This window comes from Myotis myotis, unplaced genomic scaffold, assembly GCF_014108235.1.
Source record: "Myotis myotis isolate mMyoMyo1 unplaced genomic scaffold, mMyoMyo1.p scaffold_m19_p_10, whole genome shotgun sequence".
Classification (NCBI taxonomy): domain Eukaryota; kingdom Metazoa; phylum Chordata; class Mammalia; order Chiroptera; family Vespertilionidae; genus Myotis; species Myotis myotis.
Genome location: NW_023416314.1, coordinates 26,814,163 through 26,839,158, shown reverse-complemented (window position 1 = coordinate 26,839,158; position 24,996 = coordinate 26,814,163). Strand labels below are relative to the sequence as shown.

The window sequence follows — 24,996 nt, the reverse complement described above, 5'->3', positions numbered from 1 at the left end:
GTGATCTTTACCTAGTTAATTTGCTAAAAATTGGTCCTTGTTTCCAAGTTCATATTTAAGTCTACAGTTCATAAATAATATATCTCAAATAACATTTTCTGAGGTCAATAACTAAAACACTGTGTCCATTCTAAAAAAAATAAGTCCCTTTAGAAATGTCATTTTTGTTTAGATTATTGATCCCATCCTGTTGGCAGAGCCAAAGTGTTTAGCAAGACTATTTCAGGGACCTGGAACGGACACTTCTATTGGCAGTGAGACAGCAGATTACCCAGATCTCAAATGAGAAGACACAGTGGCCAGGTCTACATCACTCTAACATTTGACTGACGTACAGCACAGATGGTGAGATATGTTGATGGATGAGGTTGTCTTAATCAGTAGAGTTATCTTAGTCCGGCCAAACGTTTTAGTTGAATGACCTATTAAAATTGGCTGTGCCAAGGCCACTGGAGAGATTTATAAGTAACTAAATTCGTTAAATGTCAGATTCTCTAAACATTTATGAATATATATTCTTTTCTCATAGCTTGACTTCTAGTTTCTAAGAAAGATCCATCCAAGTGAAATTGAGGGTGGGGAAAGGAAGACAAGTATAGAGTGGGAAAGGAGGAAGTATAGGGATTGGGAGAATATATGCAAACAAAATGATCTCAAAATACTAACAGGAATTTTTTAGGGGGGAACATTAGTTTAAAAAGGCTAACTTAAATTTGAATTATGTAGGATAGTTTCCTTATACATCAGTATCTATGAAGAACTGAAAATTTGCTAACAGTTTATAACTTCTCCCCTATATTTATTCTATAGGAGACAAGCTAATAGAAAAAAGCATTGGATTAAGGGTCATGGGAATTGGGTTCTTGTATAACCTTCACCATGGCATCCAAACTTTTGGAGTACCAGTTTTCTCGACTTATAAAATGAGAGTGAGTAGATGGTCTAAATTCTCTCTTACAACTACTAAATTTTGCTTTTCAGCTCACTACCCCAGACCTCCAATTTTATGATCAGGAATACTTTAAAGTTACTGAGAAGCAGTAAAACACAATGCTAAGTACTCAGTCTCTAGGGTTACACAGACTTATTTTAATTTTATCTTTATCACATACATGTATATGGCCTTCATATCATTATTACTCAGTATTTATTGAGTTTTGAGGTCGTCTATAAAATGGAGATAATAGTACTCAACATGCAAGTTGTTCTTAGATTTATTTTGCTTTAATTGCACTTATTACCTTTTATTTAACTTGTCTGTAATGTCCATAAGAGTAGTGATTGTTGTCTGTTTTAGTCACTGTTGTATCCCAGTATCTTAACACAGAGTAAAGGCACTCAATATTTGTCAAATGAAAAATTAAACAAAACAATGCATATAAAGTTCTGAGCATAATGCTGGGTATATAGCATTTGTAAATGACCCTATAAATGGTTTTATTAACACCCAGAGTGTCACTTCACTATGAAGAAGCAGGAATGAAAGCAGTAAAAATGCTTCAAAGAGAAGAGGAAGGGGACTGAAGACCATGCTGTTGTTTCCAATTATTTGAAAGAGTATCATATGTTACTTTCCAAAAAAATAATATGATCCAATGGGTGGAGACTTCAGGGAGTTATTTATTAATTCAGAGTAAGGAAGGCTTTTCTAAAAAATTGCTCAAAGATGAAATGAACTGGTGCTCAAGTCAATGTTCAATTCTTATCAGCCAATCAATGACTGTATTAAGAAATCTAATTAAAGGTTATCAAACTATCACCTTATGCATGAAATAATTTGAAGAGAAGTTGTTATAAATAGCACATACAGAATAAATTTTAAAAACATAGGAAATACTGAATTATTTCCTTATGGTGCTGTTGACAATAAAAATACAGGTGGAAAATAACAAATAAAGTATCAATCAATTTTCTTTGTGTACACGCAATCAAAAAACATTTAGTCATTGACAAATTAGGGCTGAAAACAAATGCTGTTGATTTGTCTTATTGATGTTGGCCAAAAAGCAGATAGGGGGCACAAAATCCCTTATTCCCTATTAGAAAGGCAGGATTGTTTAAGGCCAGCTTTTTCTTTCCTGTTCTTTTACCCCAGTTGCAACACTGCAATTTGGAATTTAAAAATACTGGCAGTGGAAATGTCCTGTGTTGTATGGAACTAACTGGTGCATCACTCTTGCCAACTGGGAACGATTTTAGATAAAAATGCATGACACTGATGAAAAAGGAATCTCACTCAATATCACTTTTATGAAGGATAGTATCCTCACATTAAAATAGTGCCATCAATCTACTGCCATCAGGTCAGACAGAAAAGAATTAGGTACATAAAGTGGCAATCATAAAATACAGCCAAGCAGGAGCTATGTCTGATCACAGAAGGTCACTTAAGCATTTGGAAAAACAAAGGAACCATGTTGTTGTTTTTATTGATCTGTTTTGGAGAGAGAGAGAGAGAGAAAGAGAGAGAGAGAGAGAGAGAAAGAGAGAGAGAGAAGGGAGTGCAACGTCAATTGGCTGCCTCCTCCAAGCCTCCTAGTGAGGATCAAGCCCAAAACAGCAAAGTCGAGCTTGTGCCCTGACTGGTAACCGAACCAGCAACCTTCCTTTCAGTGCACAGGATGACACCCAACCAACTAAGCCACACCAGCCAGGGCCATGTTTTTTGTTTTATTATTTTTAAATAAAATAAATAATTTTTATTATTATCAAAAATTAATCACAAGTGAGTTGGCTTTCTATTTTGGACAGTCATATTGAGGATGATGCAGTGGTTCAGACAGTTTTCAATAATCTTTAAATTAGTCACCTGCTGAGAAAAGATATGTGATCACATGATAACTTTTCCAAGGTATAGAACAGTGAACTGCACTCACACATTCAAGCTACAGTGTCATCTGACTGAGGGCAATAGTTAATTTTATGTGAAAACTTGCCTGGGCCATGAGATGTCCAGACATTTATTTGGCCAAACATTATTCTGGGTGTGTCTATGAGGGTGTTTCTAGATGATATTAACATTTGTATTCATAGACTGAATGATGAAGATTTTTCTCCCTCATGTGAGTGGGCCTCATCCAACCAACAGAAGATCTGAATGAAACAAAAAAGCTAAGTCAGAGGGAACTCTGCCTGTGTGCCCACATGAATTAGGACATTGGTCTTTTCTGTTCTTCACACTTGAACTGAAACATTGTCTCTGCTGGTCTCAGGGCTGCCAGCTTTTGGACCAGAACTACAATATTGGCTCACCTGGGTCTTGTGATATATATACTAGCACTCACACTATCATTTCTGTTTCTCTGAAGAACCCTAATACACTGGTTCAACATCAGCAGGGAATGAACGGAGTTGTGCCAATCAAGTGGATTATCCAGACAATTAAAGTCAATCCTATAGGAGTTAATCTTTTAGAAACTTGTCAGGTAGCAACGTGGGTAACCGGGCAATGTAATAACACTTTTGTTATATAAAATAATGAGCCAATTTTCCAACGCTTCTAAATATTAGTTTTGTAAGCAATTCCTTGCTTTCAAACCCCAAATTCTATGATTCTATTATGATAAAACAAGCTTATGTAGCCATTCTCAAAATCAATTTCTAAAGCAACAGCAAAAAGTTTCAAATGCGTTCACTTCCCAAGGGAACTATGCAAGCATTTAGGAATCCATCTCGTTTCCTTACAGTCACTTTTTGGAGGACTTACGTACTCATCTTCTCTATGCGTTTATTCCTGTTATCCTCATTCATCAGCACATGGCCTATCTACTTATTTTCCATGATTATTTCCAGGCTCTGGTGTTTTATATTTAAACTCTATTTCTACGACACAGATTAAGCTTCCAAAGCAACTATCCTTGTGGACCTGATGATAAACTTTGATGCTGCCAAATTCCTGGTATTACCTCCGTGTGAATTTTCTTATTGTCACTCACCTTCCCAGAAGCAGAAATTCTCCAGCTAGACCGAGGCGCCTCATGGCCATCAACAGTCCTCGCACGGTCATGCCCTCACAGAAGCAGGCTACAACCCTGGCCTTGGGCAAGTGACTCCTGAGCTTCTTCAGCAGCTTATCGAAGCTCTGCTCTCCCGCGTTGCTGTAGATTTTGTAAGAGTGAGCAATGCAAATTCCTTCCTTGGCTGACATATCTTTGAAAGCTTCCATTCCGCTTTCTCCGTAGTTGCCTGTGTGAAGACAGATAAGCAGAGGGGTAGTGAAATGGGAGTGTTGGGTTTTGGTACAATTAGAAGGCAGACGTGCTGGGAGGTTGAAGGTTACTTGGGAGTCTTGGATTTGTAACCTGAAGACCTGAATGAGTTTTTGCTCTTTTACTGACTTGCTCATTTGGAGCAATTTACAGTAAAACTACATTATATATATTCATTGAACTTCTTCTAAATCCTCACTCAAGGATATGCTTTTATTGATTTAAGAGATAGAGAGAAATGTGTGTGTGTGAGACACACACAGAGAAAGAGAGAGAGAGAGAAAGAGGTGTGAGAGACACATCTATTAGTTGCCTCCTGTATACGCCCTGAGTGGGGATCGAACCCGCAGTCTGGGTATGTGCCTGACCAGAATTTCAACCTGAAACCTTTTATTTTTAAAAAATATATTTTATTGATTTTTTAACAGAGAGCAAGGGAGGGGGATAGAGAGTTAGAAACATCGATCAGCTGCCTCCTGCACACCTCCTACTGGGGATGTGCCTGCAACCAAGGTACATGTCCTTGACCGGAATCAAACCTGGGACCTTTCAGTCCGCAGGCCAAAGTTCTATCCACTGAGCCAAACCAGTTAGGGCAAACCTGAAACCTTTTAGTGTAAAGGACAATGTTCCAACCAAGGGCTGCATTGAACTTTTAAAAAATTTTCTCTGAGATAGAGAATAATATTAAAAGTACAAGTAATTCAGCTCCCCTTTGATACAAAAAAAGCTTATATTCTAGTGTGAGGTGATGAGATATATTTATCTATTTTTTTTCTTCTATATTACTTCCCTTTGCTTCTCATTGTATAAACATATCACCCCAGTGATTAGTGTATGTATACACACACACACACACACACACACATACACACTGAGTGGCCAGATTATTATGACCACCCCATCAGTACTTCGTTGGGCCACCTTTTGCCTTCAATACTGCAGCGATTCTTCTTGGCATTGATTCCACGAGATGTTGAAAGGTGATGCAAGGAATCTGACACCATGCCTGATAAATAGTACTGTGAGATTTGATGGTTGTGGAACCAGCTGCCTGGTGGCTCTTTTAACTTTGTCCCACAAATGCTCAACTGGATTGAGATCTGGTGATTGTGGGGGCCACCTAAGCAAGGTAAAGTCTCCCTCATGTTCTTGAAAGCACTCCTGCACAATACAAGCACCGTGGCATTGTCTTGTTGGAAGAAGCCATCTCCATTGGGATATGCCATCAACATGATAGGATGAACTTGATCAGCAATGATACTTAGGTATGTTGTGCTATTCAGATGTTTATAATGATCTGGCCCTCTAGCAACTTCAGCAGAAAATTATAGCTAATTTGCATACAAATGTCAGGTGGTCATAATAATCTGGCCATTCAGTGTATATATATATTATAGATGATGTACAAATATCTTATGGTGTATTATATTTTAGATTATGCATATTTTATTAATAATCATAAGAATTTGTGGTTTTTGTCCCAACTGAAAAATTCAGATCCTTGAGATTTTAGTAATGTCATAGTTAAATGTATAAGCTTATGAAAAGCATTTAAAGTTTCATTCTATACAACCATAGGAAAGTTAGCTATATTACGGAATAATTGAAAATTTCTGAAAAATGTAGGGGCTAAGGATTGTTGGCAGTCTTTTAAAATTAACAGAAAATGGGGATCAATATCGACTATCGACTGTTTGCTAGGAAGTGTAAGACCTTTGTATATATGATTGCATTTTACTTTCACATTAATATTTTGAGCTATGCATATGACCTCCATGCTACAGATGAAAAACCAGGTGAAGCAGTTAGGTTTATATTTCCCAGAGTTTCACGTGCGGTAGGTGGAAGGCTGCACTCCATCCACAGAAATAAGAGTAAAGATTCTGCTCCCTGCATTCTTCTTTGGCTGACTTATAAGAGAGTCAGAAACCCAATTATATCTGCATTTCCCCTTCCCATTTAAATGCTTCAATTTTAGATACTTTTTTTGAGCCTTTTAAGGCTCTATAGCTCATACTGGGCTCATTTTCTGAGTTTTCAAGAAATTAGATGGGTGAGGGGCATTGATTTGAAGAATACAGGAGACTATTATGTGACCCAAGCTGAGGGAAGTATAAAGATGTAACTGGCCTAACAATCAACCATACCTAGGAACTGGAATGAATAAGAGAGTATAAGGCATTCATTTGCATAGGTTTCACTATATGACTATATTAGAGATAACGTATCAATAACTATACCTGTACAACATTTTTAATTTTGGAAAGTCAGTCCATATATAATACCTCACTGCTCCTCACACCTAGTCTGTGACAAAGGGAATATTATTTTTCCCTCTCAGCAGATAAATTTGAAGTCACATTTAGCAAGTAGGTGGCAGAGTCTTGGTTTGAACATATATCTTCTCCCTTCTAGGCTTATATGTGCTCCACAGGTACCTTCTACTAAGCAGATACTTGGAGTTAAGGTTGGATTTTTGTGCAGTTTTACAGGGCAAAGTAGAACAGGCTATCCTAAGTCCCACCTAAAAATGCCAGGGGGCCAGCTGTACCTTTCCTTCTCCAGAAATAAAGCAACAAGAACCCTCTATGATGATGGCAGGTGGGCAATGTAGTTATTTTGCAATTAAGAAAGTTTAAAGGGCTCTCTCTGAAAAATGTGCCAAGGGGCCTAAATTACTAGTTTTACACTAATCTGAGTAACCTATTTTCTGATTTATTTTTAGCCAATTCTGTTTTCAACTGACTGCCTTGAACTTAACGTTTTGATTAATGCTGGGGCATTTGCATAAATAACTTAAAGTTAGATATATAGCAATTGTGATGACATCAATGAACATTCTCAATACATTCACAGTTAAAACAAGAAACCATACCCAACAAATTCATAATCTTTATCTCCTCTCCTAAAAGCTTTGTTTTAACATTGTTTTTGTTTATACAGTAAGTTACATGGAAGCAGCTTGTGTATAGGGAGGGAACTTAGTTATTAGGAAGATAAGAGTTCTAATTCAGCTTGAACAGTCTCTCTAAATCTCCGTTTTTCTCTCCTGAAAATCAGAGATAACACTGCTTAACATATGGGCATTTTGTGTATTACATTTAACATATAATAGCTGACAGGTAGCCTGAACCCAATCAATTGCACCCATTGGGATTATAAAAAAAATATTCTAGGCATAGTTAAACTTCTCTCTCTTGGAACATCTAAAACAAATAATATGGCAGATGGCATTAGCACTGAACATTAGACTAAAGGAAACATGATTTTATCTGATCAAAGCCCAAGTAGTACACTTTAAAAATTGAAATGGAAAACAGTCTTAACAGATGTGAGACATAAAAATTCTGCAGAGTTATATTTTAATAAAAGAAGCCCATTGAGTGCTGGGGATTAAAAATAGGAATATATGTTTTCTAATAAAATTGGGAAGACTGAAGTGTTGAGATTTTCAGTAGTTGATAAAATGACTGCATTCTGGAATTGCACAATTAAAAAAAAAGAGAAACTAAAAAAAGTTCATAGGCTTCTCAAAGGAAATGAAACAGATTTCAAGCGAGGTACAGAATGAGGACAAATCTGAGAAAGCAAATTTTTTTTTTCAACAGTGAAACAAAAGTGATTAAGAAAGGAAGATACAGGGTAGAATATCAAACTAGCCTATAGCTTCATTTTAAACAACTGGTAAAAGTAAGAAGGAACCCATCAGACATTCTTCTTTAAGTAGTAGAGGGTCTGTGACTTGGTATGATAACAAGAAATGTAATCATAGCCTGACTTGATTCAGCTTACACTATAGTTGCAATGATGGAAATTTCAAATATTGATTTATTTTTATTTTTGTTAATCCTCACTTGAAGATATTTTTTTCATTGAGAGAGAGTGGAAGGGAGGAAAGATGGAGAGAGAGAGAGAGAGTAACATTGATGTGAGACGTATCGATTGGTTACCTCCTGCCCGAGTCCTGACCGAGGCTGGGGAGTGAACCCACAACCCAGGTACATGCTCTTAACCAGGAATTGAACCTGTGACTCTTTGGTTGATAGGCCGACGCTCTAACCACTTAGTAACACCAAGCTGGGCTCAAATACTGATTTTTAACTTTTGTAAATCCACAAAAACACAATATGAAAAACTCATTATGCAACAGAATATGTATGTGATCAGTATTTACTATGAAAATTCGAGAGTAAGATGATAGCTTGAGAGGTGGGGGCAGAAAGAGCTGGTGGAAAGGGGGAGGGTATTAATATCTTCTGCTCCTGATTTGGAAGTAATAAACAGGAAAAAAGAGATGATTAAGGGGATTATTTCAAGCTAAAAAAAATAAGAAGGAACTAATCTAATATTATTAAGTGAAGAAATGAGAAGATGTGTGAATCAAGAGATGTCTATTGTTAATAAATTTAAAAGGTAGGCATTTAAACTGTAGTATATTCATACCACTTAGAAATAAAAAGGTAAAAACACAAAAACATAAAATTCGTTTTTTTCTTGAAGCCCTTCTACACTATATTTACTAATTAAGTTTGATAGAAAAATTTAAATAACATAGTTGAAGCTGTTAAAACTGGAGAGTAGATATGGATAATTTTAAATGAAGTGACAAGTGAACGTCAACAAATAAAGAAATTTGTCATGTTGATATAGAGGACAAAATTTTCCTATAATATCCTTGAATCAAATGTAAAAGAGTAAATATTAATTTATAACTTTTAGATAGCCTCATATGTTTCTGGTGAGATATACCAGCATGCAATTATTCTTATACTATCTCTGTAATGAAAATAACTAAGGAATTTTCAGTAATTTTGTAAATCGCATTATTATACAGCAAATTTAATCAAAATCAAATATTATTTCAAACAACTGCTGAGATATCACTTTGTTTTGGTTCTGAGTTTCTATCACATCAGTTGGTTTTGGCTATAGTGTTTTTTAAAAGATGCATAATTTTTTATCCCACTGCAGCCACAGAGTGAAAGTCTAATGCATGAAAATGTAAAACAGGACCAAGATTATTTTTTTCTTATATTATGAAACACAGTAATCCTGAACCCATGACAGCATGATTAATTCACATTTATTCCAAGAGTAGATGCTCTAACTTAAGACTACATGACTCATTTCTAGTATAACAGAAACTTTAAAAATGAGGTGATATCCACAAGATGTCACAGATCGAAATAAAAACAAAACAAAACAAAGTCCAGTTAATTTTTCTTCCTCCTGTCAAATGACCATCTACTCACTGATTCTTCAATATCAAGCTCAAGGGATTTCTCTGGAAAGTCTTCCCTAACCCTCCTATGCATCCCCTCCTTTGTGTCTCATTTGATCTTACAATGGACTACTGCCTTTACTTCTCTGTGCTCCTACTAGACCGTATATACCTTTTAGAACATGAATGTTATTTACTTTTGTATTTCCAACAGGGACCTGGAAGATAATTAACACAAGTTGAATAAAGAAAAAAAAATGAATGAATGAAGAGTACAAAGTAATCAATACCTACTGAGAATTTTCCTGCTGAAAATAACTGTTGAACTGGTTATCTGACCTACAATCAGAATTGCATCATTTGTGTCTCAGTTGTGTCACTCTAAGGAGAGATTACATAATATTTCACTTAAAACATGAAGAACAGAGTTGTGCAATAGTCAACACATCTGAATTTTTTTCCCCTGAGGATTTCAGTTTTCCCTTGGATAAATAGATTCTAATATCTCAACCTCAAATATTATTTAAAGGAAGTTGCTCTCACTAGTGCTAGTTGACCTGTACTGTGTTAGCTGGGATCTGGATATACCTACCTCTATTTGAGCCTAAAAGTACACATGGAAAGTCAGACTTGCTAGGGAATAACTTTAAATCTTTCTCCTAACCAAAGAGAGATTATTTATTTGAATTTTATGCTTAAAAGCACTAAACAACTCTTTAGTATGCAATGTATAACCATAGATAACTGCTATTTTTGATGGTACCAATACACTATCAGTAACTGCTGTGCTTTTGTGGCTTAAGCATACTTTTGGATAAAGAAAACAAAGTATGGTAAATAGTATATTAGTAAGTGAGACATTTTTCTGGTAATATATGCATTGGAGATATGGTTCATATTTGTAAACCTTATGTGTGTTGGGGAATGTGGTCATAAGAATAGAAAGTAATAGAATCATCATAAAAACATATAAGTAATTTTCTTTTCTCTGACAATAGTTTCCATTTTTCCATTGTACTTCCACTTCCCCCACCCTAATTAGACCCTCATTATTCTGTGTTTATATGGTAACATAACCTCTTATCATCTCCCATCTTCCATTCATTCACACCATACCTACCATTATTTGGGGGGTCTTATTTCTAACTATGCTCTTTCATACATACCTTAGATACCCCACATGTTCCCACCTATTACTTTTTTAAAAAATATATACTTTATTGATTTTTTACAGAGAGGAATAGAGAGTTAGAAACATCGATGAGAGAGAAACATGGATCAGCTGCCTCGTGCACACCCCCCACTGGGGATGTGCCCACAACCAAGGCACATGCCCTTGACCGGAATCAAACCCAGGACCCTTTAGTCCGCAGGCCGACGCTCTATCCACTGAGCCAAACCAGGTAGGGCCCCATCTATTACTTTTATTCAGGATGTTCTTTCTGCCAGGAATACCCTTTTCCCATTTCTCCATGCTGAAATCTTACCCATTCTTTCTGGCCCTGCTCAAATATCCAGACTGTAAACTTATTTAGGCTGTAGACCATATCTCCATAGGGCCACCCAGCAAATGCTTGTGAAACTAAACTTACCTGCTCCACCATGATTTTAAGGATCTCCCTAGAAGGATAGTGTAACCTAGTTACTCATTTGATAGATATTTACTAATTAAGTATAGGTATAATACTAAGCACAAGGTAAATTACAGATATTTACACATTTTAGCCTATTGATCTATTTTACTAGTATAATACTGAAGAACATAATTTTTGTTACTTATAATTGCTAGAAGTATTTAACAATGGTTCATTTACATTTATGAAAAGGCTGATTATACTGATGAGTTGATATTGAGAACTTGGCTAAAAATACAGTCTACAATATTGACATTTTTTTCCCTTTATAAATCCACTTTATATTATTTGTTTCATCATGAGATTTCCCTGAGTCAGATGACAAGTTATGGTGCTACTATACTTTATTAGAGTTAATATTTAAATAATACATTCTGTATTTCATATTATGAACATATATTTATATGTTGCATGCTGTATATGTTTATGTATTATGTTTTGAATACATTTATATATTCTACTTTCCAAGCTGTAAGCCGCTTGAAGGCAGTAAGTACCCTTGTTTGACTATATTTATCATCACATAGTAGGTAATCAGGGTTTTCTTGAACAGAAAAGGTGGTACAGAAAGATAGGAAAGAGTAAACTTTTAGAAAGGTAAATATATTTGTTCAAAAATGATTACCAAGTAGATGCTAATATTTAAAAAACTTCTTTCAGAAAGTATTCACTTTAGGAAATATTAATTAACTTCAAAGAAAAGTATTAAACTTGGACTTCCAGATTAGAATTTATTTTTCCTTTTAGTTGGACCAAATTATCTTTTGTCAAAAAAGAAATAAAACTGTCAATATAAACAGTAATTTAAAAATATATTCCAAATGGCCTTTACTACTAATATCCTGTTGCTATTATAAACAATGTATTCCATTAACAACTACTAGTAAAGGAAAATGCTACCATTTCTCATACCATCCCCCCAAAATATGTGTGGGCAGGATCAATAAATCAGTATTCAATCACGCAATTACCACTTCCGGCTCTTTAATGAGGCCATAAATGTTCATCAGGATATCTTAGCCAAACCTGCCCGTATCGAGTGGGCTGTGTTTTAGTTATACTGGTGGTTAACTAAAACAGCCAGAAGGGAAGAAAGCCAGAAAGACAAACACCTGTTCTCATTTTATTAATAGCTCTCTTATAAGAATGTTCTGTTCCTCTCTTTTTAAAATATATGTATTTCCCCATTCTAGCCATATGTGCAATGAGTATAGCAATTTCAAACTCTGTTGGATTAATTTGTTTATGTTTATCTCCAGCTACCAGATAATAATGTTCTTCAAGGTAGAGATTTCTATCCTTACAACAAAAACAATGTACCGTATATAGATTTTTGTTGAATGGGGAAAAAAAAGAAGGAAGTTAAGGGCCCAAGGAATATTTCTAAACAGGACCATTAAACTACAGAGCTAGGTATTTTAGATGCTGGAGATATGATTAATGAGAAAAAAATTTAAGCTAAAGCATTGGAGTAAAACATTATCATCATCAATCATAATGGTTCCATGAGTTATTATAAATGCCTTTCCCATAAAACCTTTGCTAACAGACGGATTTCAAAGTTTTGTCCAATTACTTCACATCCTACCCTGGAGTCTTTCTATGACATTACCCATATAGCATAACACTGAAGATAATGGCAGGCCATTATTGGATCTGATCCAGGCTATTTTAACATTGGAAGTACTAGAAGCATCTCATTTAGCAAATTCACTTTAGGCAATACTCTAGACATGGATTACGTAAGCAACACTTGAGCAATACTTCAATAGTAAATTCAGCAGAAAAAATGCTAGTATAATATAACTTAGTAACTTGGATTTTGAGCTATATGTATAAAATGTTATTTATGGGAATACTAACCAGGGCCACCAGATACTGTCAGAAAAAGTATATGTCAGGTGGTTGGTTGAGTGGTAACCTAAGGTGGTGAATTTTTCTTCTGTCTACCAGGAATGAAACTAGAAAAATAAGTTTGATCATAAGAGAAAGAGTACAAGTTGAACACACTAATTCGTATGCAGCGGAGGCCATGAGACAGATTCGATGAAGGATGTATGCATGACAGCTATACCTGTCACACATGTGAAGCACAAGTCTGAGTTTCATCTCTGGTTCTGTTCTGTAGGTTTCTGAGCCCTGGAATGAAAAGTTGCGATATCTACTCCCTCCAGTGACTCTAGTTCTTGTAATTGGGTAGAACTAAGAGAGAGAAAATTGAAAGAGAACCAAATGTAGGAAAAAATAAGATAAAGTTTTAGAATTTATTTTTAAATTACTGTGAAATAGCCAATTAGAAATACCATGCCGGAAACTGAGTAAGGACATCTGGCTCAGAGACTAGAAGTCTAAGTTGGAACTGTTGGGGAGTCATCGACATATGGATAGTAACAGTAATAGATGAATGTGTAGGATGTGAAGGTAAGAAGAGTTCTGATTATACCCTAAATAATTCAAATATTTATGCATTAATTAAGAAGGAAAAGTTCACAAAAACAATGAAAAACAAGAGAAATCAAGACAATGTATTATGGAAACCCAGATAGCAAAGAGCTTTTATTTCTTTGTATAATTAACCATGTGAATACTAAAATAATATGAATAGTTAAAAAAAATTACTGATTTGGTAACAATAGTAGAAGCCATATAAGAGCAGGCTGTGTGATCATCATCATCACTATTAACATTTATCTAGATCCTGTGGAATTAATTGGTAAAAAAAATCACTGTACTAGTCACTACAAATAATGATAATGATAATAATAATAATAATTCAAACCAAACAATCCTATGTAGTGGCTATTATTTCCCACACTTAAAAATAAAGCATTTATGCTGAGAGAATTTGCCAAATAATGAATAGCTATTTTGTGGAATTTCAACTTCCATCTGTCAAGTTTCAAAGCTTGCACTCTTTCCCTACAGTATATTATGGCCCTTAAAGCACTGAGAATTGTTGGTAGTGCTGTGGTTCTTCCAAAGGCACTTACCCACTACTAAATGGTTCATTTGAAACCAATTCTGGATACTACTAAATTAAATTAATTTCAGCAAACATATCTTATTTAACAAATAACTTTTTGCCTAATTACCAGAAATATTATAGGCATACTACAGGCCTGATGCATGAAATTCCTGCATGGGTAGGGTCCCTAGGCCTGGCCAGAGATCAGGGCCGATCTGTGGGGAGACTGGTGGGCATTGGGGGGGAGGGCCCGCTGGTACCCACCTTGGCTGGCCTGGGGCCTGCGGGCTGGGGGCACTGCTGCATTGAGCATCTTCCCCTTGGTGGTCAGTGAGTGTCATAGGAACTGGTCATTCTGCTGGTTGTTCTATGGTTTGGTCAATTTGCATATTAGGCTTTTATTATATAGGATATGATTTAGCACTAAGTTATCCCATCCATATGACTGCTGAGAATTGGTGTTTCAATATCAATGCCTTCCTACAAAATACACAATGCTTTATTATAGCTTTCTATAGACTAAGGCTTGTAAAATTAGAGGAGGCTTTTGGATCTAGACCAGCCGTGGGCAAACTACGGCCCGCGGGCTGGATCCGGCCCTTTTGAAATGAATAAAACTAAAAAAAAAAAAGACCATACCCTTTTATGTAATGATGTTTACTTTGAATTTATATTAGTTCACACAAACACTCCATCCATGCTTTTGTTCCAGCCCTCCCGTCCAGTTTAAGAACCCATTGTGGCCCTCGAGTCAAAAAGTTTGCCCACCCCTGAGACACATGTTATTAGCTACTTAATTAAATCTTTGCTGGGGAGGGAAAAAGGCACTTTAAAGGGACAAAGGAAAGGGAAACATTGATTTTGATATTAAAAATGCTTGCAGTATTTTAATTAGTAGCTGTTAATGTAGCTTAAATTGAGATTTGCAAAATTAACAAAAGTCACTTTATCAATCTTTGCAAAAATAACAAAGTTTTTGACTTGTTTCATTCTCTGGCTATTCTTCCTAGAGGAAAACAACAAAAAAAAGTTTGACCCAGATTCCCAGTCTAACCCTCCAGACTCCAACTTCCTTCTGCTTTCTTTACAAGCTGTCAACCTTGCAGCCGAAGCCTGCAGTGCATGTCTCATTAAGAGGGATTCCATTTCCACAGAAAGGACAAACCTCTCCATGGAGCTGTGTGCCAGTGGTTCCTCAGGGTGGGGGAGTTATTCATTGTGCCTCTGTTTTAGCTCGCTAGTCACCTCTGATCCACTATTCTAACTGGATCTAATGACAACCCAGATATTCTCCCATCACCAGCTGAAGGCACAAAATTCTCTGTGGCACAGCCAAAGCTGCTCAAGCTTGACAGCCTTTTCTGACAGCAGCTCCCTGGCCTACCGCCCCCTTCTCCTGTGCAGAGCTGCTCTGTTTAGGTTTTGTGGCTGCTCGATTCCCTCTGGAAGGACTCAGTGACTCCCACAGCATTGAGTGGAGGGACTCAGTTTACTTTCCATTACTTGAAGATTTAAAAATAAGTAGAAATGCCAACCTGTTGTTGTTGCCAAACTCTGAGCTTCATTTGGGAGTGGGTGAAGCATGCTGTGTTCAGGGATTCTGGCCTTGGTGGCTGTTGTCTGTAATTCAGACCTGTGCTGCCCAATGTGGTGATTGAGTGTGTTTGTGGCTATTTGACATGTGGCTAATCCAAATATTTTGTTGCCATAAAACAAAGACTAGTATGAAAAAATGTAAAATATCTCATTAATACTTTATAAAAATGATTATATGTGGAAATGATGAAATTTTGGATGCACTGAGTTAAATGTATTTTTTAAATTAATTTCATCTGTTTCTACACCCTCCTTTTTTTTTGACAGGGAGAGAGAGATGAGAGATGAGAGAAAAACATCAAGCAGCTGCCTCCTGCACACCCCCATGTGCCCTGACCAGAAATCAAACTGGCAACCTTTCAGTACATTGGACAATGCCCAACCAATTGAGCTACACCAGCTTGGACTTTACCAGTTCTTAAAATTACATACCTGGCTGCATTGTATCTTTATTAGAGAGTATTGAATTACTACTGTGCTCTCACTGTCCAACTCACTCCAACATCATATTTTATTGTAATTACTTGTTTTTATGACTCCATAAAGGACTGAGAGCTAATCAGCAAAAGGCTTTATATTTTAGCTACTTTTTTTCTCCAGGGCTTAGGCTGCGTAGGTATTTGTTGAATAAATGCATTTGAAAAAAATAAGTATTAGCTTATCCAAGATTTGTTGAGATATAATTGACATGTAACAGTCTGTAAACATAAGGTGTAAATGTGATGACTTGATATACATATATTGTGAAATTGTTAGCACGATAAAGTGAGTTAACATACACATAAGCTCTCATAGTTACCTTATTTTTGGTGAGTATATTTAAGATGGACCTTCCTTAGCAACTTGCAAGTATGCAATACAGTACTGTTAACTACCATCTCTATGTTGCATATTAGATCCTCAGAATTATTCACCTTAAAGTGTGCACCCTTTGACTAATATCTCCCCATTCCCAGTCCATGGCAACCACCAATTTACTCTTTGTTTCTATGGGTTTGGCTTTTCTTAGATTTCACATATAAGATCATGCAGTGTTTGTGTTTCTCTACTTGACTTATTTTACTTAGCATAATGCCCTCAAAGCTCATCAGCTTTCCATTAATAAATTATTATTAAGCATCTACTGTGAACAGCTGTGCACAGCAGCTGTGGTATCAAAGCCACTCTGTGTTCACTGTAATCCAGAGGGACTGTTAGACTAGATAGGGCCTCTGGTGAAGGGCAGCACATTTAGTAACTTGTGCCTTATGTACAGTAGAGAGTGTTTGAAATCTTCTTTAACTAATCACCTGCAGGGTCTTTGAGAAACCATGTAGCTTTTCTTGTGAATTTAATCTCCTTACCTATAAAATGATTGCTCTAAGGATCCTTAGAGAGTGGGATTTTAGACCAGGCTGGCCAGGCACCCCAGTAGAAACCCCACCCTGAAGAGGGTGTGGCCAGCCTGCAAACAGCCATCAGCCCCTCACCCAGGCTGGCCAGGCACCCCAGTGGGATCCACACCCTGATCTGGGACACCCTTCAGGGCAAACCAGCCAGCTCCCACCCATGCACCAGGCTTCTATCCTATATAATAAAAGGGTAATATGCAAATTGACCCTAACAGCAGAACCACTGGGAATGACTGGTCACTATGACACACACTGACCACCAGGGGGCAGATGCTCAATGCAGGAGCTGCCCCTGGTGGTCAGTGCACTCCCACAGGGGGAGCTCTGCTCAGCCACAAGCCAGGCTGATGGCTGCCAGCACAGCAGTGGTGGCGGGAGCCTCTCCCACCTCCTCAGCAGAACTAAGGATGTCCGACTGCAGCTTAGGCCTGCTCCCACTGGCAAGTGGACATCCCGGGCTGCCAGAGGTATGTCTGACTGCCAGCTTAGGTCTGATCCCCCCAGGGAGAAGGCCTAAGCCAGCAGGTGGACATACCCTGAGGGGTCCCAGACTGCCAGAGGGCACAGGCCGGGCTGAGGGACCCCCTAAGTGCACAAATTTTTGTGCACCAGGCCTCTAGTATTGTAATAATTATGAAAAATTTTTAGCCATTTTCTGCATTCCTCTTACACATGCTTGCTCCCAGTTCCATTTTCCATTTCTCAATATATATTCTGAGCCTTGTGGATAATTTCTAAGCTAGGTTTGCTTTGTATGTCTTTAAATATGTTTCAAGTGTCAGAAATTCTCCTCAATGCAGTTACTGAAAAGGTGTCTGGAAGCATGTCTCTGGTAATATACAGAAAATAGTCTTCATTGAAGCTGGAAAATTTGTAATTTATGTCACAAATCTTTAGTCAAGCATCTGTTCTACCTATAACTCCCAGACATTATATCAAGTATTATTTAGCCTTTTGAGATGCCCCACCCTATTGAGAGCTGCTTAGTATCATAAGGCTTTCTTTTCTCCTGAATGTGCTCATCTCATTTGTTAAAGGATGTAACAACAGCAGTAACTTTCCACCAGGCACAAGACATCCATTTTCTGCAATGTATCAAACCAAGAGAGGACAAAACGCACTAAATATATTTCTAAATAAGTAAGTTGTTTGCTGATAAATTAGTAGAAACCTGTTGGGAAGAAATGTACATTTTCTTTTAAGTCAGATATACCAGTTGTGTGTGTGTGTGTGTGTGTGTGTGTGTGTGTGTGTGTGTGTGTTTAATACCAAAAAATCCCCAGAAGTTTCTGTTTTAAGGCAACGGAAAAACCTTCTGAGCTAGAACCAGAAAGTTTGTGATTTTAGTTTTTCTGTAGAAGGAAGCCCAATTTCAAGCATTACTAGGTTGACCCCTGGTTGTATATACTTATAGAAGCCATTAAAAAATGGGGGTAAGTGGAGGAAGGCTGATCAAGTTTACTGTTTTGTGTTTTTTTTTGTTTTTGTTTTTGTTTGTTTTTAATCTTGGGTCATTTCCACAGATCCAAGATTTAATACCTTCAAGAGGATAGGTTCCATCTCAGTTAATATCTAAGCATTTGGTGAAATAAATTAAAATTAAAAGCTAGATATTAAATAAGGCTGGAGGGGAGCCAGCTATATAAATAAATATCTGTTACTTAATATGTTAATAAGCACATAGAGGGCTGATATAAAAGTATATATATATATGTGTGTATATATATATATATATATAATGATAGACATTCTTATATGTGAGCATGTACATATCTATACATAAACAAATATTCATAACAGAGGTACAAAGTACTGGGTTAGATGTAAGTGGTAGAGTTCAAAGAAATGAGAGATTACTTCTAATTGAACACATCAGGTGACAAGACATATACTACATCCTTTTGCTATTTCTGTTTCTCCCTTATTATTACTGGGTAATTTTAATTTTTGTATTTGACATGGTAAATAGCTTAGCTCTGCCCTATTTCCAAGGACTAGTTTAGTCACATGAAATAGATGTTATCAAACTTTTCTCCATTTGCCCCACATGATTATGGGAAGTATCTTAGCCTGGATCCTGTATAAGACAGGGCTGAGGGAAACCAAGATTGCTACAGCGAAGGAGAGGAGGCCAATACAAGAGTGGATCACTGTAGCTATTTGATTGCTCATTTCATGAGCTGATCTATCCAGAGGCCCTATAAAGACTGCTTTTTAAAAACTGTATTGAGGAGGAAGGGAGACAAGAATGTCCACAGTCTCCCATTTGCCAATGGTGAAAGATGACCTCCCCAGGGCATTATTTTACCTTTCTTATCATGAATTGGCTCCAAGCAGTCTACCTGAGCATAGCAAGGGAGCTCCTAAGTAGAAAGTCAGAGGTGTGCAGAACAGACCTGAGGCCAGGCACTCATGGGCACTTACTTCAAGTCCAGCAAGTTTTGTCACTGCTTTGCTGGCTGGGAGTGAAATGAAGAACAAAGGTCTGGAAATAGGAGAAGACAAGAAGACTTAAAGTGGTATTTTAAATGCTATCTGATACAGGAGAGGTAAAATATTGAGGTTATTTAAACTATTTGCAAGTGCCTCTGTTTCTTAGATTTTGACAAGGAGTTTGCTTGACTCCCACGATATGCGGGAATATCTGGTGGTAAATGTTTAACAGCTACCTTTCTACAGGGGTATGTGTGTGTGTCCGTGTGTGTGTGTGTGTGTTACAAATTTTACTTATTATAAAATAAATGTAGCACACAATTTAGAAATAACAAAATACACAATGCTCTTTATTATAAATTTCATATAGCTAATTAACTCACAAAATGCCAAAATCTTGCATCCATAGCCAATGTATGATTGCAATTGACTAATTAAGAGTTTTCTGACATGAATATTGGCTGACATTTTTATATATGTCATTGGATGAAAGTGAAACCAAATAAGTTGTATGTCAGAACTTTGCTCACCAATCAATGACACAAGTAACTTTTCTGAATCAGAAAATAGTTTCAAGTACTGGAAGCATATTTCTTTATATATTGTGCTATTCACAATATGATGGCTACAGATATGATGACATACTTTTGAATCTAGTCCTAACTGTTAACATTTTCATTACATTCTAGAAGTCAAGACAATAAAAATAAAGCTCTGGTTTTTAGTGTGCTAATTTCCATGGTGTAAATATTCCCACCACAATGAATTTCAAGCTACCAATATGAGGTCATTGAACATGGCATTGGAAGGAGATGCACAGTAGTACACCAATATTTACTATATTGACCAGATATCTGTAAATAGCCCAAAAAGTATAAAAACAGTAAAATGTGGTAAAATAATTAGTAATATTCTGTTTTTAACTAGAATTTGCTGACATTTTACATTTCAAAAATAATTTAATTTTACATTTATATAATTTAATTTTAATAATGGTTTTGCTCAACAATAGGCTATTATAAAATTTAACAATTCTCTTGGGCATACCTCTATGAGTTTTGTCAGTGAAACACTGGACTATTCAATAAAATCACCTCAGATTCTGTGGCCAATGGATTCTATCATATTATCAGTTACTCTAAGACTTTGAAAGTGCCACTGAGGTTACAGTGGCTCCAGTAAAGACTCCCTTTATAAAAAGATTCGATATAGTAAAGGTGAAAGCTTAATGGTGAAGAAAAGGAGTTTCTATCATGTCTGATTGGGTATGTCATGAAAATGTCTGCTCATGAAGTGGAATTTAAGTTGGGTCTTGCGGAAGGAGTGGATTTTAGCACTAATTTGATAGCATTCCAGATGGAGCAAACAGAAAAAACACAGGCAGGTTTAGGTGGGTAAATGTGTGAAGATCCAGTCTTCCCACTGCAGAGGCTACAAGAAGGGAGAACCCAAAGCAGGCTAGGGTCACAGTGGGGAGCTCTAACTTGATAAAGGGCACAATAGAAGGGGTTTGAGAGGGCAGATGACATTATTGGAACTGCACTTAAGAAAGAATACTCTAGCAATAACGAGACAAGGAAGTAGAGGCTTGGTCCAGAGAGAAAAATAGAGTATCCTATCTAATAAAAGACAAAAAGGGTAATTAACCGTACCTCCGCTATGCTTTCCAAGGGCTAATCAGGGCAATATGCAAATTAACTGCCAACAAAGAGGGCAGCTGGCAGCCATGCAGCTGAAGCGAACATGAGGCTTGCTTGCTCCAGTGATGGAGGAAGCCAAGGTTCCCCGACTGCCGCGGCCTGGCTCTGAGCTCCCGAAGCAAAAATGTTTCAATTATAGAAGTTAAACAAACCCCAGATACCTGCTTTCAGCTGGCCACGACCTCAGAGCTGGGAGCGCCAGTGACGGCAACAATGTTTCAATTATAGAAGGTAAATAAACCCAAGAATAAAAAAAAAAGGAGAGGCTGGAAGCTTCAGTCACCCACCAGCCTGAAAACGGCCCTCATCCCCTCACACAGAATGGCCAGGCACCCCAATGGGAACCCCCCACCCTAAAGAGGATGCAGGCAGCCTGAAAACTACCATCAGCCCCTCATCCAGGCTGGCCAGGCACCCCAGTGGGAACCCCCACCCTGAAGGGGGTGTGACCAGCTGCAAACAGCCATCAGCCCCTCATCCAGGCTGGCCAGGCACCCCAATGGGGACCTCCACCCTGATCTGGATCACCCTTCAGGGCAAACCAGCTGGCCCCCACCCGTGCACCAGGCCTCTATCCTATATAGTAAAAGAGTATTATGCAAATGACCCTAACAGCAGAAAGATTGGGAATGACTGGTCACTATGACACACACTGACTACCATGGGGCAGACGCTCAATGCAGGAGCTGCCCTCTGGTGGTCAGTGCGCTCCCGCATGGGAGAGCCCTGCTCAGCCACAAGCCAGGCTGATGGCTGCCAGTACAGCAGTGGTGGTGGGAACCTCTCCTGCCTCCTCAGCAGCGCTAAGGATGTCTGACTGCAGCTTAGGTCTGCTCCCCGCTGGCAAGTGGACATGCCCCAAGGGCTGCCGGGCTGCCAGAGGGATGTCTGATTGCCATCTTAGGCCCAATCCCCCAGGGAGCAGGCCTAAGACAGCAAGTGGTCATCCCCTGAGGGGTCCCAGACTGTGAGAGGGCACAGGCCGGGCTGAGGGCTCCCCCCCCCCACCCCGTGCACAAATTTTTGTGCACCGGGCCTCTAGTTGTAATTATAAAAGTTTAGAATTAGTAAGGGAAACAAAGACATAAGAGTATGGAGGTCCACTGTGTAGTATAAGTTGGAGGAGGTTGGCATTCAGAGGAATACAAAGTAAATGATGATTTTGAGAATTGTGCTATGTGGTCTTTTAAGGAAAAACACTGACCGATTATTATTTCATCTGAGATTAGATAAGAGAGAAAGCAAGAAGCTTAGTTAGGAGGTTAATGCAGTAATCCAGGTAAGAAATATGGTAACTTGAAAGTGTTGGCAGTGGACATTATGGCCTACTTGAGCTGTTCAGTTTAGGTCATATTCCCAGAGCACTGCTTGCCTTGCTATGAGCTAAATTATGTATCCCCAAAATTCATGTATTAAAACACTAACCCCCAGAATGTTAAAATGTTACTGTATTTGGAGACAGGACCTTTGAAGAGCCAATTAAGGCAAAATGAGGTTAGATAGGTCTCAAATCGAATATGATTGGTAGAGGAGATTGAGATGCAGATACGCTGAAAGGGGAGGTCATATGAGAACACAGGGAGAGGTGTTCATCAGGGTAAGGAGGAGAGGTCAACCAAAGGACTTGTATGCATGCATATAAGCCTAACCAATGGACACAGACAACAGGGGGGTGAATGAATGAGTTGGGGGGGGGGAGATGGGGCGGCAATAGAGCAATAAGGGCACATATGTAAGGCCTTAATCAATTGAAAAAATAAAAGAAAAGCCAATGAGTAAGGCCCTAAGAAGGAGCCAACCCTGGTATACACTGAGTTTACACTTAACGCCTCCAGAACCAGGAAGAAATAAATTGTTGTGTAAGCCACCCAGTTTATGGTTCTTTGTTAAGGCTGCTCTCGCAAATGAAAATAGACCTCAGCAGCTGATCAAAATGTCCTGTCACAAAAGGTACCCAAATCCCTGGGCAAGATAAAAATTAATATAATTATGTTGTCAGAGACATCATGATATTCGGAAAGCACACAGGGTTTTGTAATATATAGACTGAGTTTAATTCTTTCATATGAAATGTCCTAGATACATTGGCCTAGACAAGTTATTTAAATGCCTCTGAGCTTCAGTTTCCTAAATCGTGTCCAATATGGTAGGACAACCACCAGTTCAATGTCTGGCACAAAATAGCTTCTCAATAAATATTAGTCCCCGTCTTAGCTTTCTCATGGGTTTTTCTTCCTAATAGGCAGTCACAAAATAGGCCTTAAGAAAATGGCTCTAAAGTTAGACTAAGTTTAAATCTCAGTTTAATCAAACCTGGGTTCAAATCCTGACCCTGCCATTTACTACTAATTTTGGTGTTTGGACAAGTGACTTATCGCTCTAAGCCTTGGTTTCCTCATCTATAAAATTCTCATAAAGTACTTATGAAGATTAAATGTGAATTTTGCAGGTGAAATGTTTAGAACAAAGTCTGGCATATCAAAATAGCTTAACAAATATTGCCATTCTTAATCACACAGAGTTTTATAAGTTCTTTTTCTATAAGTTTTTTTTTTCTTGGATGCTGGTATTTGGCATCACTGACTTTGAGCAGCTCCTCTTAATAGAAACTTTCCCTACATTGATGCCTCTATTCTCAATGCTTCAGTTAACACCCACAGTTCCCAATTTCTATCTCCTGTTAATCCCACCATTAGAGTATTCTTCCAAGAAATTGAAAACTAAAGCTGTTCCTTAGATATGGTGGTGCGCTGCGTGTTCAGTAGTGTTGCCACAAAAACCATTTTAGTGTTTCTTAAAAACATGATCCCTATCCCTGTTGCCTATGTAGACACCTCACAAAGCAAATTAGAACAGACATAACCTCTGTCATTAGGGAACTTAAAAGCTAAAGCCTCTTGATTGGATTCACCCAGTGTTTTAATAAAATCACTCAAGGTCCAATTCTTTTGTCCTCAATTTGCCACTGATGAAATCCCAGGAAGGTACCAAAGTGTTGGCTTATTACACTCTGCTGCACTAATGTCTGCTCTTCTCTCCACACTCTAATCCTTCAATCACACCTTTGGGATACTAGAGTGTATGAAACCATTTGGGATCATCTAACACACAGGAATAGCACGTTATTCTCTGAAGCATATGGAGGCAACCAGTGTGGCTTAGTTCCTCCCTCTCCCTCAAGATATCTGTGATTCTTCCCATGCCTCCAAGGGGCACTTCTGGCTGAGAGAAATCCCTGATGTGGGAGTCCTATCTATTCCTAACGTTGCAGCAAAACAAAAAGTGATTCTGTTTTAAAAATAGTCCTATGAATTAGAGCTATGTTGGACCATGTGCTCATGGAACTATACACCAGCCATGAAAAAAAGAAAATGACTGTGCTCATGCTCTAAATTTAATAAGAACTCATTTGTATAAACATGGTAACTGTAGCTTCCAGGAAGTGCCTCAGTGCCACGTCTGCACATAATTTCTTTGTCTGGCAATAGAGTCCCCTGCCTCTCTGCTGAATTAAGATGAATATATGACCCACTTTACATTTACAGCTCTTTAGCCTTAGTGATGGACCTAATAGGGAGAGTTATGGCCGAAACTGGTTATCAGGACTTCTGCTTGGATTTTTTCAAACTCAAGGTAATATAGGGAATCTCCTTATTCTCTGCAAAAACTCTTCCTTCCGTACAAAAACACGAGCCAAGAGTAGTCTGGAGTATGGTTCTAGACTCATGAGGAAATGAAAAGAGAGAACAATGCCCCCATGAAAAGGAGAGGAATGAAGCGGTGGGGAGAGTAAACTATCATTATTTGGCTCTTGGTTGTTATTTATTAGTCTCTCCTACTCCATT

General features: G+C 37.8%; 1 protein-coding gene across 2 annotated transcripts in view; it reads right to left on the bottom strand.

Moving 5' to 3' along the window:
* Positions 1–24,996, bottom strand: part of GRM5 (glutamate metabotropic receptor 5) — a 452,554-nt gene that overhangs the window by 290,730 nt on the left and 136,828 nt on the right. For both annotated transcript variants that reach the window (XM_036324725.1, XM_036324724.1), the window contains exon 3: positions 3,936–4,185. In XM_036324725.1, the coding sequence (XP_036180618.1) occupies positions 3,936–4,185 (250 nt within the window). The remainder of the gene's footprint in view (positions 1–3,935; positions 4,186–24,996) is intronic.